The following is an 18,365-nucleotide window of genomic DNA, read 5'->3' as shown; positions in this document are numbered from 1 at the left end:
CCACGGAGATCAGAGGAGGCACTAGAGCACCTAGAACTGGAATTACAGATGACTGTGAATCATCCTGATATTAGAAACTGAACTCAGGTCCTTTGCAAGAGCAGCAAGTGCTCCTAACCACTGAGCCATCTCTCCAGTCCAGCGTCGCAGAGGACACATCTTCCTCTTCTCTGTGCCTCAGTTTTCCAGTGTATAAGTCAAGTAGGGGTCTGAGTGAACTCCAAGCCTCTCTTTCAGCTCTGACTTCCTGAAAATCTACAGAGTGGATAGGAAAAGTGACCAAAGTAGAGAAGGACCATTAAGACCTTACCAGCAGACTAGGCCCCATAAAGGAGGCTACCCTACCTAAGAGAGTGACCAACAAATAAGCAATGCCTTTATAAGCCAGGAGATGTTCTAAGCTCTGGGAACCTAGATGGAAGTCAAAGTCTTTGTCCTCAAGAAATTAACATTTCTTACAGACACCCAGGTTTCTTATAACCTGCAACCAGAATCAAGGATACCAAACACCAGACTTAACTTCTACAGGGCTACGACCCACGTGCTAGAATTTTTAGTAGAAAAACTCAGGTCCTACTGCACAAGTGAAATTTGAGAGCAACAAGTGGCCAAACTGACCTCTAACTAGAGCCCTTTTAGTCAGAAGTGTCACTTATTTGCAAGCCACCAAGCTTCTGATCCCACCCCAGGACATGAGCACTAACATGATACAACCTCTGCACTTCAGAGGGCCTTTGAGAACCTCTAGCTCCTCCTGCTGAGCTGGGCATCAGACTGTAGAGACCAGAGTGCAAACAACCTGTCAGGTGATGGGAGGCAGTGTGCTCACTGGCCTCCCTCACACAGAAAAGGAAATCTGTTCCAGTAAGTCAGGACACAGCAAAGGGCAAAGCTTATGTTTTCTTTATCCTATAGGCTCCTGCTAAATCAAGCCTGGGCTTCAAAGGTGAGAAAAGGGAATAAATTTGCAGAAGACCTAATTAAAACCTTGGTAATGGGATCTAAGATCTTTACCACAGAGTGGTTGGGGGCAACATCAGGTCCAGCCTTTAGCAAGCCGTGAAAAACAGATCAGAACAGTAGCATTGAGGCCCAGCCCCATTAGTTTTCTATTTCCAAAAATCTAGTCCCTCACCCCTCACCCTGACCCCTCACCCCATACAAACGCTTCTTAGTACTACCAGGTTCTACTGTATTCATGTTTTCCAAAACAGCCAGGGTCTCAACACTCAGGTTGGAAAGGCACTGTATCCCTGCCCTCTCCAATCAAACTTCTGCCTACAGCAACATGTTGCCTTCACTGGACTCTTGAGCTGGCAACAATAAAAGGGCCCCAACTCACTGCCAACAATTTATCAAAAAGTCACACTACTGTACCCAAACGTCGAGATCATCACATTGTAAACACCTTGTCGGGAGAGTGGATCATCCCTTCTTCGCCAGAACCTGGCACCCAAGAGATCCCTGAGTTCACTGGCAGTCATTTCCTAAGTGAACCAGTGACCTCCGGTTTCATCCAGTCCAAACACACGGTAGTGGCTAAGGTGAAGCCAATCACAGAAACCACCAGATCACAATGTCCGAGTAACACCTACAGCCCCAGAGTGACCTCTGAGTGAAGGACACAGCTAGCCACGGGGTCTGTGATTCCATGGTAAAAGCCAGGTTCCCAGAAATGGAGGGAGGGAGGGAGGGAGGGAGGGAGGGAGGGAGGGAGGGAGGGAGGGAGGGAGGGAAGGAGGGGATCGGAAATGTGGCAGGACGGAAGTGAAGCCACAGAGGGAGGCTGGTGAGATGTTTCTTTAAAGGTACATCTCAAGCTCAGATGTTTACAAACACTGCTCTCATGTTTGGATAGCAACCATGCTACGACACTAAAGGAAAAAGCCTCCTGAGAACATTTAGAAATATGTAGGCATGTATTCCAAATGGAAACTGGAGAATGTGTCAGCGATCCTGGCTTGGCTTTGCAGCTGAATGTAAATACTACACATCCTGCACCGCTGGGACCCTAACAGAGAAAACAGAAAGAAAAGGCTGGGCAGAAGTCTGGCTTAGTGGTTAAGAGCACTTGGTCTTCCTGCAGACCAGAGTTTCGTTCCCTGCACCCATCTCTGGGCTCACAACCTCCTGTAACTCAAATTCCGTGAGGTCCAACGTCCTCTTCTGGCCTCCATAGACACCCACACCATGTGTACGCCTAACACAGAGATACATATACATAGGAGGCTGCATATATAGCACGTGGTTAGAGCACTGGATGCTCTTGTAGAGGGCTGGGATTTAGTTCCTTGCACTTATGAGTTCACAACTGTCGATAACTCTAGTTCCAGGGACTCTAATGTCCTTCTCTGGTTTTGTGTGTACCAGGCGTGCACACAGTACAAACACATGTAAGAATAGTACTATAGAGTTATAGGTGCTTACTTCATTCCTATCGTCAATGACATTTTTTTTTTTTTTAAAAGTAGGTTCATGTGTAGTGGTGCAAGCCAGTAATCCTAGCACTCAAGGGGACTGCACATGCAAATGTGTGTTTTGTGTGTAAGGGGAGGGACTGGGGGCTGTATATCAAGACTACAACCATGTGCTCACACGCAGAGAAGTAAGACTTGCCATCAGTGTTTGAGCCTAACAAAGTGGTTCCCAGAGGCAGAATGTCTCAGTCACCTAATGCTCTAGAAGAGTTTAGTTCACAGAGTTCTAGAGTTCCTACTGGTCTTGCTATAAGTTCTCAACTTTTGACTAATTCCAAAGCTCTTACATGCTTAAGAAGACACAGCCTACCAAGTCCTATGTGATTGACACAGCCCATTAGATTGAACCAGGACCAAATCCTGTACAATGTGGGGAAACACCTGTCTCATTCATATCAGTCACCCCCACATGTACATTTGGGTCTTATCCAAGTAGCCACATCTGGACACCAGCTCTGAGTGAACTAAACATCTACTACCATCTCAGTCCAAACCCGAGGTACCACACCTTACTGGGCTCAGCCCAGACATTAGGAAAGGGCTAGTCCTACCCCAAGCACACCTTAACATTCTCACACCTAGTGACTAAGAGCCTACCAGACAAATCTGTCACATCATAGAAGAGGCTGTGAAAACATTTGTAGCTTTATTAAAAGTATGAAAGTACTTCCAGGGCAACATCATGCAGCCTTAGCCCAGTCCTGACAAGTGCTGGAGAGAGCTACCCATCAGTATGTCAGTTCTGGAAGCTATACAGTAGCCCCCATGCTAAGAACTGCCATACCCCTCCATTTCAGCCTCACAGCAGTTCCTGGCAGTCAGGTACCACTATCACTGTGATTTCACAGCTGAGGCAGCAGAGACTTTAGAGAACACCAGAAAATGTTCTGAGACCTCTCTATATGGTTAAGTAATTTAGAGCTTGCCAGGCACAGGTGGTGCAAGCCTTTAATCCCAGCATTTGGGAGGCAAGGCCAGGTGGACCTCTGTGAGTTCAAGGTCAGCCTCGTCTACAGAGTAAGTTCCACTACAGCCAGGGGGTACACAGAGAAACACTGTCTCAAAAAAACAAAAGCAAAACAAAGATTAAATCTGAACACAGTTCTGTAAAGATTCCAAATTCTTTCATTTTTCTAATATTCTTACCTTTGCAAAAAGAGGATGAAAAGAACAGAAGGGTGGGTAATAGCAGACACTGACTGACTAAGATTCATCCAAGTTGTTTTCTTTGCAGACAGACCTAAGTTGTTAGAGAACCTAGGCTTCTGCTTGGAGCTTATGCTAATACATGTGACTGCCTACCTACCTCTACCCCAATGTGGTCCGTTTCCTCACAACACTGCAGCCTGGCTCCAAGACGTACCCATCTTCTCTAAGCTGCTCATTACTGTCCTGTTCCTGGAGTGCCAGGGCTTCATAGGACAAGGCAGAACTTGTCTTAATGCTTCTAGTTGCCATCCCGAATAGGGAATTTTTATGTATGTCAGACAAGACTTCCTCCTAATCACCAGCACAAGCTGGGCCCAAATAAGCAAGCAGGATGATCAACAGTCATGGTAATTATTTATACTTTGGTGGAGATCCTACCTGGGTCCCAGACCATTTGACTGGCTCTTGATGCCATCTCCCAGAAATATGCCTCTACCCACCTGCTCAGCGTCTCCCGAGGGGCCTTAGTGCCTCCGGTTCCATGAGTGATGCTGGAGTTCTTGTTGGCAGTCATGGTCATTTCGGCTCTCTGCAAACCCAGAGCCCTGAAAAGAAGACACGCCTGTAAACCAAGTTTCCCCACAGCCAGCCAGAAGCACTTCAAATATCTCCCAGAGAGTCCCACCATGACCACAGGGTTTCTGTGGCAAGTGGCAAAACCTCTGGTATGGAAGTCTGTGAGCTAGCAGATAATTTGTTGCCTCACAGAAAATGATTTCCATTAAAAGAGGGAGGTGGAACGGACCTCCATTTCCATCCAGCCCTCATCTACTGAATTTCCCATCATTCTCATCGCACTCAGAATTTCTGCCACATTTTTTTGCCTCTTGTCCTATTATTCATTCATTATCCATGGGTAAAATTGAAATATTTCTTTTCCTTTAAAAAAATAAGTTAGCTCTGTTCTAAGCAATAAACCATTCATTCATTCATACAGAAATTTGCTGAGCAATTCTGCCCAAAGCAAATCCAGTAAAGAAATAGTTTGTGCTCATGAGCTCACAGCCAGTGGGCAGCACAGAAAAGAATCCTGTAGGTACAGCCTGGTCTACAGAGCAAGTCCCAGGTCTACAGAGCAAGTCCCAGGACAGCCAGAGCTATACAGAGAAACCCTGTCTCAAAAAACAAGACAAGACAGAAGAATGGCATTAGGCTGGTGTCCTGTGCCGAACACTAAGTATACATTACCATGTGAGATGAGTAGTATTATGCCTCGGTAAAGACAGGAGAATGAAAAGTACCTGACTTATCATGAAAGGCTAGTCTGATAATGTGACACCTAAAAGGCATCATACAATTAGGGGTTAGAAATAATAATAATCATGTTTTCCTAATAGCCTCTAGTATACAAAACAACCTAATCCCTAATAAAATACACATAAGGTATTTAGATAAATACCTTAGGTTTGATCCCAGGACACACACATAGTGGAAGGAGAGAATTGACTCCTCCAAAGTAATACTTCAGGGGCTTTGCTGGCAAGGTGACTCCTCCTCGGGTACGGATGCTTACCACCAAGCCTGGGACCCGCACAGTAGAAGGAGAGAACTAGCTCCAGAAGACTATTCTCTGACCATATATGATCCACAGCACAAGTGAGCACACACCTACACCCACAACTCATCAGTGCAGTAAAAAGAGTTAAAAAGTGAAACGGAACCTCACGCCCATCCTTTAGAAAGCAAGGAAAATACTGTTGAAGGAAAATAACTTTGTAAATTGCCACTGATGTGCCTATGCACACCGGCTCTACTGATGGCCCAGGGCCCTGCTAAGTGCTTGCTTACTGCTCTGTGCAAACGGAAGGGAAAAGAGGCAGCCTCAGGGGCTCTGTCAGGCCAGGGTCCTCGGGAAGCTCAGCGGTGGAGGAATCAACTTGCTACATGTCTCTTCTGAGTGGCTATGGCTGCTAGGGTCACAGTAACTGTCACCACCCATCAGCAAATTCTCAGCACGCTCTGCTGCTTTCTTCCAGGGCAGGCGGTCATGGAAGGGCAGATGTGTGCGGAAGGACTAGACACTCAATTATATTTAAAAATAGGATGGAAGACATGTTTCTTTCCTTTATGAATCTCTAGTGCTGGGAGAGATGGCTCCACTGCTCTGGACTGCTAGTCTGTCACTAACACGAATAGAGAGACAACTAGTGAGGAGGGAAGATGAAGCTAACCCTAAAATTTGGCTGAAAGAAAATCCTGTAACAAAGGAAGAAGCAGGTGCAAGCTCTTCTCCATCCTTTTTTTTTTTTTTTTTTTTTTTTTTAAGATACATTTTCTTGAGCTGGGTGTGGTGGCACATGCCTTTAATCCCAGCACTCGGGAGGCAGAGGCAGGCGAATTTCTGAGTTTGAGGCCAGTCTGGTCTACAGAGCGAGTTCCAGGACAGCCAGGGCTACACGGAGAAACCCTGTCTCGAAAAACCAAAAAAAAAAAAAAAAAAAAAAAAAAAAAAAGATACATTTTCTTGTGTGTGTGTGTGTGTGTGTGTGTGTGCTGGGATGGGACACATGTGCCGTGGAGGACTTGTAGAGACTGTTGTCTCCTTCTGCCATGTGGTCAATAGTGCTTGGTCACAAGCACCTTAAGCCACTGAGCCATCTTGCTGGCCCTCCTCTACACTGTTAGTTGAATACCTCAACTACTTGGGTTAAGGAGAAAAATGTACTTGGTGAAAATTCCCAACAGAAACAAACAGATGAGAAGCTGGTTTGGTGTCGCAAGGTTCATCCATAAATGGCAAAGCCCAGGCAGAAACAACATATTTGGAAAAGGAAATTCTTTAATTAGCATCAACCACCAATTGCCAATTTCTCAAAATCCTAGCTCTAATAAACTTCAGACAACTCTGTGAAGAGTTCTAAGTCAGAGAAACAACACAGTGAACGCTGCAGAAACGTCCTAGGCACATGAGAAACAGTGGGAGTACACCTGGCACACTCAGGAAACTGCACCCAACCCTGCCCATCAGCCATTGGTTGTGTGAGCGTGTATAACTGAGTTCGAGGCTGGTTTTCTCAACAAACCAGCCATGATTCCAGTACACCCTTTTCCCAGACACAGAGATGTTTAACAAAAGCCTTTTCTTCAAGATCATACGTCTCCCAGTTTCTGAGCCTGAGTCACTTTTCATTCTCTGGGATTGCCATTCAGTTCACTTTACCTATGCCAGGCACTGTGCAAATGCCTACGATATAAAAATGGTAAGATGTTTCTGTCTTGGCAGAGTTTTTAAGGGGGAAAAATTGGTAAAAATTGGACATGAGAAAGGCCTCTCTCTATGCTGGCAAGTTTTATTGTCAACTTGTCTCAAGCTAGAGTCATTTTGGAAGAGGGAACTTCAATTGAGAAAATGCTTCTACCAGCTTGGCCTATGGGCAAACCAGATGTATTTTCTTGATCAATGATTGATGTGGGAGGGTACAGTCCACCATGGGCAGTGCCATCTCTAGGCTGGTGGTTGTGAGTACTGTAAGAAAGCAGACTGACAAAGAAGCCATAGGAACAAGCAAGCCAGTTAGCAGCTCTCTTCCATGGCCTCTGCATCAGCTCCTATCTCCAGGTTCTTGCCCTGTTTGAGTTCCTCCCCTGATGGCCTGATTAAACCGTGATTTACAAGTATAAGAAAAATAAGATTTTCCTCCCTAAGTTGCTTTTTGTCATGATGTTTCATCACGGCAACAGAAACCCTAACTACACTTCTACACCTCATAAGCCTAAATTTGTTTGTTATGTGCAGGAAACAGATCCAGGGAGGCGGGGGGTGGGGGTGGGGACACCTAAGATGTGTTTACTAGGATACATGCTGCCAGATTTCTTCTGCAATTATAATAGCTACAGCTTTACATACATGAAACCTTTCATCCTTTAGACATCCCTGTGAAGTAGGTACTACTATTTTTATAATCATTTACACGTTATAAAGGACACCAAGATACAGAACAGGGAACAAGCCACCCAAGTCATACAGCTAGAAAGTGGAAATCAGAAATTGGGGCCTATGTGACCTATACTGGGGCCCAGCTCCAAGCCAGGGCTCCATTTTGCCTCTAGTGATCTCTAAGTCTCTTCTTACCACTCTATGAGGCAGGGTTAATATAGCTTTATACTGTCAAAATAAGTGAGTCCCAAATAGCTAGATCTCTGTTTTTACTGTTCACTTTCTTTAAGACTGATGAGGGGCTTATTAAATAAACCCACAGGGCCCTCAGTTCCATCTCCACCACCTAAGTGGGAACCTGCAGGGATGGGACCAGGAAAGTGTATTCCTAATATGCATTTTAAGCTAGTCTTATATATCTTAAATGTGAAAACCTGTGTCAAAACATAGTGAGGTCTTAGAAAGATCTGAGGTCACTACTCACTGTTCCAAAGCATTTACTCAGCTGTGATCAAATATAATGTGGGCAGGGATTTTCTCTTCACAGAACCCATAGCTTTTTCTGAAGTGGAAACTTAAGGGTTCTTTGGAAAGTCGTTTGGACAGGGCTTTGCTGGGGGCAAACACGTGAAGGAACATTTTGTTGAAGTGGGCACAGGTGTGAAAGGCTAATGAAGACTCATGAGGGAATGTTTCCCGAAAGCAGACACAGGAGAGGATGTTCTGCTAAAGCAAGCGTCTGAATGGACATGTGAGGAAAGATTCTTTGCTAACAACACACATGTATTGGTCTGCCTTACACTATGTAGTTGAGCTGCACTTGTTGGGACACCAAACAGAAACACACCAAAAAAACTTCTGGTGGTGTACTGCAGTTTGTTGCTGCTTCCAAGGATTCCGGTTTGGATGTACTTGCTGAGGCAAGATGTGCCTGGCACGTGGAGGACACGTGATGTTTGGAGGGTATAAATAGGACTCTGTGGAGTGACGGAGAGAGCTTGGCTTGCTGGTACAGCTAGCTGTGCAACGCTTGTGGGTCTCATATCTTCACTGATCTTCGCTTCCCTGAGAGAGGCACAGCAGAGAACTTCTGGTGTTCCTATTGGTCCCTCCTGCTGACTTGAGATACAGACAGACTCATAACCCGCAAGGGATAAGCTCGGTCTCATCCAGACTTCCCGTTATTTTTAAATAATTCAAATTAATTGTTAAGAACTAATTTGATGTTAAGTTCAACAAAAATTGAGGTTCTAGCTTCTCTTGAAAATTAGGCCGGGCGTGGTGGCACACGCCTTTAATCCCAGCACTTGGGAGGCAGAAGCAGGCGGATTTCTGAGTTTGAGGCCAGCCTGGTCTACAGAGTGAGTTCCAGGACAGCCAGGGCTATACAGAGAAACCCTGTCTCGAAAAAACAAACAAACAAACAAACAAGAAAATTAGAAAATCTGCCCAAACAATGGGCACTCTGAGTAGCTGGCAGAGCTGAGTGAAAGTGGTCCATCTGAACTGTTCCCCATGCCAGCATGGGTACCCCTAGCCTTCTGCCTTTACCTGGCCAGCCTTTCCAGCCAGGAAGTGAGTGTACAGCTCTGGCCCTGCATCTTAGCAGGAAGCACTAAGCCATAGGAAACTTCCTAGATGGTAGGACGCATGGTTCAGGGAGGAGACAGACAGGGAGCTACACAGCACAGCCTCTTGGCTGTTTGAACTCCCAAACCTTCTGGAAGGCTCCTGCTTTCACCCAGCTGGGCCTTTAACAAGTAATACAATTTAACCTGACCCATAAACCAAGAGGAATCTCAAAAGTTCAAGGGGGAGCCAGTGAGATAACTTAGTAGGTAACTGCACTTGCTATCCAGGCCTGATGACTGACGTTCAATCCCTGGAACCCACAAAAGATGGAAGGGGAAAACCAGTTCCTGGAAGTTATCATCTGACTTCCACACACAGGAACACACACACACACCTGTACATGCACACTAATGATGATAATGATGTTGCTCATGACGACCTTTGAAGGGAGATCTTTCTCAGGGATGCTCAGCTTCTGAGAACAAACAAGAAAGCCTGTGTTCCCCACTAGGCTGATGTCCTTGGTATCTTTCTGCAGACACAACTGTACATGCAGCATCACTTGCAGAACCCTGAGAACGTGAGGAAAAGAGGTGAGCATGTGCAGGCGAGCCTCCCCTCCTGCTGGTGTTAGAACACCACTAACAGCAAACAGGATTACCCATCATCCTTTTCTTCTTACTAGTGAGAAGTCAAGACACCTAACAAAGAGAAGAGATAGTTCAGTGGGTAAGATGCTTGCTGCACAGGCATGAGGCCCTGATCTTCTGACCTCTGGCTCTATTTTAAATACGCACATACACACCCATATATACACACACACACAAATTTAAAAAGGCATATAATAAAGAAAGCTTCCTAACAATGAGGGGAGTTTTACTGACACATCTACTTCTCTAATGTCACACTGTCACACTATCAGTTTGTGTGAAGGTTATAGCTTAAGAAGCAGCCCAAAGAGACAGAAAAGATGGCAAAAGAACCTGAGCTTTCACCTGTGGTAGGAGAACCTGTTTACAGGCAAGACACTGCAACCAACACACAGATAAGTCACCAGACAACAAGGATTTCTCAAACCTGAAACCACCCCTTCCAAACCAAAAGACCCTTTCCTCCTTCACTATCCACACACCTGTGCCTTGCATCTCTTCCAAAGTGCAGAGAGCCCCTCAAAATAGAAAAGGTCCAGGGTTTGTTGACTAGAAGATTAAATAATTGCCAGGGTTTGTTTTTTGTTTTTTGTTTTTTGTTTTTACAGGATTCAAAGGGGCTGAAATGGGAAAAGCTATGGGAAAAGATATTTTGTTGTTCTTGTTGTTGAATGAGAAAGAGAAAAGGACTCTTCACAATCCACTCCTACACTGCTTTCCCAGCCTCAGGCTCAAAGGTCCTAGCTTCAAGCTCAAAATAAGCTCTTTACATTTAGATTTCCAATCTCAACCAATTTTCAATCCCCCTTCCTGCAAGATGGCTCTTTTTCACTGGTGCATTGATTCTGTAGATTTTAAGCTGAAGTTAAATACTTACCAAAAGCCTGAACTGGGCTGAGCAACCATGAGGCAGTTCTGGGCCAAAAAGAAATCTGTTTGGTGCCAAGATAGTTTCAAATCCCTTCATACAGCTGTTGCTGCCAGGCTGGACTCTCAGCCTCTCGCTCAGCAGCTTTGCCCAGTACTGGCAAGACAACTGAGCCCACACTGTCTCGTGGCTTGTCACCACTTTGGAAAAGAAAATAGAGTGGAGGGTTGTAGTGCAAGCTCTGCTCCGAGGGACTAACCACTGTCTCCCTCAGTTGGGCAGTCAAGACAGTGGCCACAATCCTAACTAAGTCCGTGTCTTTCCTAGAGCACCAGCCACATCAGACTACAGAAAATGCCATTCCCTGTCTATGCCAGGAATGTGGATGCCTCCAAGCTTCCAGTCAGCCAAGGCTTTCTTTCTGGCATGTCCTCTACCCACATTCTTTCTTAAACAGCCAGGCCAGATGTCAGTTTCTTTCCGAAGCCTTTCCTTCCCTCAAGTCCTGACCTCATGCTCACCCTTCCCATGCTCTCCCGTCTAGCTGGGCTTCAGCTGACGACGATGATAAGAGGCCTCCTCTGCCTTGGAAAAGCATCAGAATCCCTATTATGCCTGTGGCCTCATTTCAGTTACCCTTTCCCTCCCATTTTCTCCCTCTAGTCACATTGTGTCCTTATTATATCCAAAATCGTGTCCAGGACATTCCTATGGTAAGACCTTCACAGCTTTGCTAACTATATTATATTCTCCAACAAGCCTGCTCTCCCCACTCCTTCAAGTCTTTGGTTAGACGCCATCTTCTCAATGAAGCATCCCTGATGATACTGCACAGAATTAAAGCCTTTCCCCAACCCGCTACCCATCAGCACTCTGCACTGTCTTTTCTATTTTCCTCAACAGCTTTCATCATCAGCCTACACACTCATTTTTATGGATATGAAATCCCATGACGCCAGGCTTTTGTTCAGTTTTGTCTTTGTTTACCATTCCTCCCTCCAGTGTCTAGAGCAGTTCTTAGCAAGTGTTTTAAACTGATGGGTACTATTGTTTCAGCGTGACTCTGCTTGGATAATGTAGGCAGCTTTGGGCTTCACTACTCATGTCCATCTCTAAGGGTAGGACACCTATTCCAACCTTCCAATGAAGGATATTTACCTACCTGTACCAATCAGACCTATAAAGATCACTCATAAGAGGCCCAAGCTTTCTGAACACCCCACACACTGCTTGCAGGGGAGGATTTACTCAAGAACTTAAGCACACTTGCTCTTTGCAAAGACTTCCCAACTATAAAGTACACAGGACCTTTTTCTGAGCATTCTTCCTAATGTCTTGGGTTTGAACACTACTGGTCTGTCCTCTATGCAGCTCTGTGACTCTCACACTTATCAAAAAGAAGTACAGACTGAAATGCCTTTTAGAAATGCTGTAGAAGCAGGAAAAGGCATGAACATGGAAGCCTTCACTGCCCCTACTCAAACCTGTGAAGGTGTCTTTCCAATTCCTATACAATGCTCTGCTTCCTGCACTTGAGTTCCTCATCCTGCCGGAGCCGGGCAAGTATGGATGCTATAAAAGGTAGGCCTGCAACAGAGTGCTTCAGAAGATAGGGCGTAAGAAGAATTGCAAGGGGAAGAACCAGGACAAATAGAAGCCAAGGAGACCTTGGAGGAAGCATAGAGTTCTTAAACGGGACAAGAGTGAGAGCCACAACAGAAAACACTGACGAGCTAGACTGCATTAAACAAGAGCTCTGTTCATTTAAAAGCTGCCATTTAGAGAGTGGCAAAGAAAGCCACAGATTAGGAGGTAGGTGTGTGTGTGTGTGTGTGTGTGTGTGTTTTTATATGTTTGTTTGTATGTTCCAGAGACCTAACTAGAGCAACTGGACTCATGAAGAACATTCAAAGGAGACCATACTTTCCAAACATCAAAATGTGTATATGTGTATTCATCAAAGGACTCATATTTAGGATATATAAAGAACTCCAACAAATCAACTAAGAAAACAAAAAAGAAAGAAAAACATAAACAGGAAAAAATAGAAACAAACATCAAACAAACAAACTAGCCCAGATGTTTCAGATTACATACAACTGACTAAGAGATATATTGAAAGGTAGCCAATTTCTTTAATCAACAAGGAATGCAAAGTATAATCACAATGTAATATGATCAACATACTATACTCATGAGCAAGGATACAATAAAATGCTTGCACATGTGGATGCACAAGCTCTTGCAACAGATCTACTGCTTTGCGCTTGGATTCTTGATGTTATAACAACGTTTTTCTTTAACCTATCTAGTTTAGAAGACTTTCAATCAATACAAAATCAATGAGAGGTACTCGTCATTTTTCCTCAACTAAGTACCAAACAGCTCACAAACACAGACTCTGGTCAAAGCTAGCCTATTCCTTACAACAGTCAGTCCTTCAAGAGCTGAGAAAGAAGATAAAAGGAGCCTGTCCCCCTACCTGCCCAACTTCTGAATGCAGATGCTACTCAGTAGCTATGCGTCTTTCATTCTCAAACTGTATGCTGAGGTACCCCAAAACAATCTGGAAAACTCAGAGGGGCACTGACACATATTATAAATTTGGAAAGAAATCCTGAACATCTGTCAGACACCACACAAGTCTGAGCATCTGACTGCGCTGCATTCTTTTCAATGATGTCATGTCTTTGTGAAACTGCTTTTCAACAGTTGCTATGATAAAAAGCAAGTACCACGTGGGGAGCAGCAAGGAACAGGAAATGTGGGTGGCAATGTTGAATCCAGCAGCCAGCAGATCCCATTGTAAGTAACTGGTTATTTAAGAATGAAAGAAAAAATACTTTCATTTCAATTTATGTAGTTTTTTTTTTTCCTAGACAGCTACTCACTGTTAGAATGAATATATAGCAAAACAAAATTGTTTAAACCTAAATGTTAATAAAGTGAAACCTAGCTAGTTCTTTGGGCCTGTGAGTACTATTTAAAAAAAAAAGTTATGGAAACACTAAGACCCACAAACTGAGGAAGTTTGGAATTCTCTGTGGCAGGTGTTTCTAAGTCTCAGTGTTAAGGGACCATGAAGGAGTTCCTGGGCAAGCCTCAACGTGCCTCCAAAGCAGCATGCAGCAGCACTCAGGTCTATGAGCAGCATGTTCCAAGAATGAACAGCCAGCTCCACAGCTCAAGAAAACTGGCTGTGCCCAGGGCCCATGCACATCTGCCTCAGGCTCATCCCAGGCTCCCGGGCTGCCCTCTGGACCCCATCCCTGAATAGCTCAATTCAGCACATGTCTCATAAATAAAACCCAAACACAGCCCAGAAGCCAACCAATCATCAGGAGAGTTCTACACACTCAGATGTGGGCATTGCAATGTCTACAAGCCAATCCATTAATCCATAGAGACAGGGTGCAACGGAAACCAAAGAGAGGGCAGTCAGGCACTGAAAGGCCAATCAGGCTTTTTGGGTAAAGATTAGCATAAAAATGCCCTTTTATTGGGATGCAGCTACAGACTCCTTTCCATTCTTCCCTAAAATCAAAATCCTCCCTTGCTGACATCACAGTTGTTGATATAATAGCCAACTGTTGTGATGTCACAGGATTCAACATGTGTCATTTTGGGTTTGGGGGTAAGAGGGACTGAAGTAGAGAATGTGACAAAAGACAAGAATAGAATACACTTATACTGGAATTTCATTTTCCATGCTAATTTCCCTAGGAATGAAAAGCAATTACTCAGAAAGGGAAAGGCAGGCCCCAGGCAGCAAGTCTGGATTTAGGGATGGCTGAAGCCCAACAAGTAACTGAACAGTCTGTTAAAGCATTATGAAGTGTGTGTGTGTGTGTGTGTGTGTGTGTGAGAGAGAGAGAGAGAGAGAGAGAGAGAGAGAGAGAGAGAGAGAGAGAGAATGGGGGGAGGGAGATTTCTCTTTTTGTACTGCTGCACAGTTCTTGAGTGTGAGCTCTGTAGACAACATCTTTTTCAGTTTCGAAAGGTTGCACATGCCTGGATACCAATCAGGCTGTGAGGACAAGAGGACAAAGATAAAAGACAGGAGGTTTATTTTGTTTTGATTTGTTTTTTAAATTTTTTTTAAATCCATATGGGACAACTACCAAGACATTCTTGGTCTGACCTAGCTTACAACCCTCTCTTTCCATCCTCCTCTCCCTGGGTGGGGAAAGCAGAGAAAGGCGGAAACATGGGAGCGTCCCTGGAAATCAATGTTTGGGACATCTCATTGTGTTGTGGGCACCTCACTGGCAGAGGGGCAGGCTTTATTTGTTTGGGCTGCATCCTACAGATAGTGACCAGGATGGAAAGGGGACTGGGGCCCACCATAGGGGAAATGACTAAAGGAACCAAGAATGTTTACCCTGGAGAAGAGAAGGCTGGGATGAGGAAGGGTAGGAACGGCCTTGAGAACTCAGGACCTCATGCGCAGAAGGGATCCCAGGTACCTTCTATGTTCACCAAAGGGGTCTTAGACAACACAAGGACATAGGAGCTAAAAAGAGGAAAACTTCATATCCCTAGAGTCCCAAGGACTATAATTTGTTTTAGTCCCTTATTTCTCAGTTACAAACTGTACTTTTGAAGATAAGGATCTTAGAATTTAGACTAAGCAGCATAGAACAAGGACCAATTGATACAAATCAAAGAAATTATTAAATGCAGTGATAGCAACAATTTGTGCAAGCTTTTTGGAGTTTTTTCTTTGTTTTTTGTTTTTTTAACCAGAACTCCATAAGTTTTTTTAAAGGTTAATTTGATTTTTATTTTGTGTATATGGGTATTTTTTTTCCTGCATGTATGTTTGTGCACCACGACACATGTATGGCTCCCATGGTTCTGCTTTTCTCTGCACCTAGGAAATAGATGATGGGAAGAGAAGGCCCTGGCATTTGTCAGACAAAGAGTCTCGATAGTTGGTTCACCCTGGAATCAAAAGGCAATGCAGAAGAAGGCACTGGAGGCACGGTGGTGCTGCACGCCTATAATCCCAGCATTTAAGGGCAGAGACACATAGATCTCAATGAGTTTGAGGCCAGCCTGGTCTAAAGAGTGAGTTCCAAATCAGCCTAGGCCACACACAGAAGCCCTATCTTACAAAACCAAAAAATAAAATTAATTAACTAATTAATTAATTAAAATAAGGCATTACATTTCTTGGATCTGGCATTACAGACAGTTGTGAAATACCACATGGGTGCTGGAATGGACCCCAGATCTTCTGTAAAAGCAACCTTTGACAGTTTAGTCATTTCTCTAGCCCATCCATCATCTATGATCATCATCTTATCATCATCATCAATATCATCATTATCAATATAATCGTCGTCATCACCATTTTTGTTTTTCAAGACAGGGTTTCTCTGTCTAGCCCTGGCTGTCCTGGAACTCACTTGGTAAACAAGGCTAGCCTCGAACTCACAAAGATCTTCCTGCTTCTGACTTCCAAGTGCTGAAATTAAAGACATGTGCCACCACCACCCAGCCATAATTATTTTTTAACCCCCACTTTTACTAAAATCTGTGCCTCAGACTGCCTTCTGCTCTACCAGAAATCAAGGTGACAGAAGTTGGTAGAAAGATGCAGGTTTACTGGAAGCTGCTCTGAAGAAAGACACTGTCTGCTGGTCGGTGGTGGCGCACGCCTTTAATCCCAGTACTTGGGAGGCAGAGGCAGGCGGATTTCTGAGTTCGAGGCCAGCCTGGTCTACAAAATGAGTTTCAGGACAGCCAGGGCTATTCAGAGAAACCCTGTCTCGAAAAACCAAAAAAAAAAAAAAAAAAAAAAAAAAGATAATGTCTGTCTGAAGTCTTGGGGAGCACAAAGGAGGCCCAGTGAAACAGTAGGCAGGAAGGTGACTCGCAGAGAGTCTGTCTGCTCTCCGGGGTGGAGGTGTGTCTTCTTCCCTCTTCTCTGGAGGAAATGCAATGGAGCAGGACTCCTGTAGCCAGATCTGGGAGCTGTAAAGACGGACTTTCTAAGGGAGAAGAGGGCAGGTGAGCAGGGGCAGGTCAGGAGCATCCCTGCTTCACCAGCACGTGCTCTGGTCTCAGCTTTTCTGGGAACACTCAACGAAAGCAGATAGAGATTAGCCTGTCTCCTTCCCCACTGCAGGTTGGCAAAGGTGGCACCAAATATCCCTTCCACTAGAAATCCTTTGATCTCACAGTGAACTAAGAAAACTTAAACTGAGAGAAATAAGGACACCCTCCCACATGAAGATGGAGACCTAGCTCTGGCTTTCTCCTCAGCCAAGGCAGCAACAACAACAACAAAAAAGCCAAAGCACAAAGAGCAGGCTATACACACACACCGGAGGTGACAGCCACTGCAGCCATCCTGCTTCTCTTAGGGTACTTAAATATTCCCCATCATTCTAAAAGCCATTTGAACATGAACTTAATTGCTATGGAGCCAATTTTTTAAAATTAAACAACAGAAACTTAGTTCCCCATAGTTCTGAACAACAGAAAGATAGTATCAAAGTGTTAGAATGGTCAGGTTGGTGAGGGCTTGCTTTCTGACCCAGTGGAGTGAGAATTTACAGAGAAATTTTCAAAGAAATAATCTCAGCTTAGACTAGAGTCATCGGCCTGGCTGTAACTGCTGAGCTTGAGTCTGACAGAAAGAAATAAAACATCAACAAATACAGCAATAAGGTGGTCCTCAGTAGCCTGCACATTTATTCTAATATATCCTCAAAATATGTCCTTCTGAAATTCCTGTTTTAAAAAAAAATGCCCTCAGAGATTTTGGAACCTTATCAGAATTCTCCCTGAAGGAAAAATCTGCATCTTTCTTTTACAGGTGACAATTCATTCTGAGCTAAATCACACACACACACACACACACACACACACACACACACACACACACACACAAACTTGAGAAGTCCATATTAGGTTAAAATGTGCAATAACCATCAAATACACTTAAGAGTTCCAAAGAGGAGACACACACCACCACCAATCTCCATACCTTAGGGTATAGTAACTAGATAGTTACCTTCTAGCTACAGAGCTGTTTTGACATCTGTTAAACCCTAAAAACCTTCACAGGAAACATCTATGCACTTAGGTTCTTGCTACTGTTTTAGAGTGTCCATATGCTTCCTAAGTTCTTCCATCCATTCATTCTGAGACTCCTCAGCATGCTCAACAGATATACCATGCTGAGCACCAAAGAAAGCGCACTTGAGTTTCAGACTTCACTGTCAATGATTAAAAAAACTACCATATGTTATCATGGGCTCCCAAAAGCACTTGAAATAGTTCATCTAGAAATATTAGACTTGGGCTTGCCTCCTATTACAAAGGCAAGGGTTTGATCCCCCAGCACCATACAAACCAAGTATGGTAGGCAGAACACCTTATATATAGGAGGAGCTGAGGACAGATGAGCCAAAGAATCCTGATTCAAAACACATACAGATACACACACACAAGCGCACACCCCTACACCTCACAAGTGTCCATGCAAATGTGTTACTTTTCCAACAAGGTTTATAAACTCTTCTAGACCTTCAGGAACTATATTCAGTAGCTGAAGAGCTGCAGCCAACGGCCAAAGCTTGTGTTCTCCCAATATTCCTAGTCTCTCTGTGGGAAACCTGAGGAATGGGACTCCTCCCCTCTTCTGCACTGGCTCGGATGCTCACCAAGCTCCTTCTAACATACTGAAAGCCACCCAAGTC

At 44.3% G+C, this 18,365-nt stretch overlaps 1 protein-coding gene across 5 annotated transcripts in view; it reads right to left on the bottom strand.

Moving 5' to 3' along the window:
* Dennd2b (DENN domain containing 2B) overlaps positions 1-18,365 on the bottom strand; it is a 149,205-nt gene that overhangs the window by 42,374 nt on the left and 88,466 nt on the right. For 4 of the 5 annotated variants that reach the window (XM_085841414.1, XM_085841413.1, XM_085841412.1 and 1 more), the window contains one exon: positions 4,127-4,231. The exons of the other annotated variant lie outside the window; for it this stretch is intronic. In XM_085841414.1, coding sequence (XP_085697540.1) covers positions 4,127-4,206 — 80 coding nt within the window. In that variant the 5' untranslated portion in view covers positions 4,207-4,231. The remainder of the gene's footprint in view (positions 1-4,126; positions 4,232-18,365) is intronic. 5 annotated transcript variants of the gene reach the window in all.

This window comes from Mus caroli, unplaced genomic scaffold (assembly GCF_978045245.1).
Source record: "Mus caroli unplaced genomic scaffold, Mus_caroli_1 scaffold_8, whole genome shotgun sequence".
Lineage (NCBI taxonomy): Eukaryota > Metazoa > Chordata > Mammalia > Rodentia > Muridae > Mus > Mus caroli.
The sequence above is the reverse complement of the archived record's forward strand: the minus strand, read 5'-3'. Positions and strand labels throughout refer to the sequence as shown.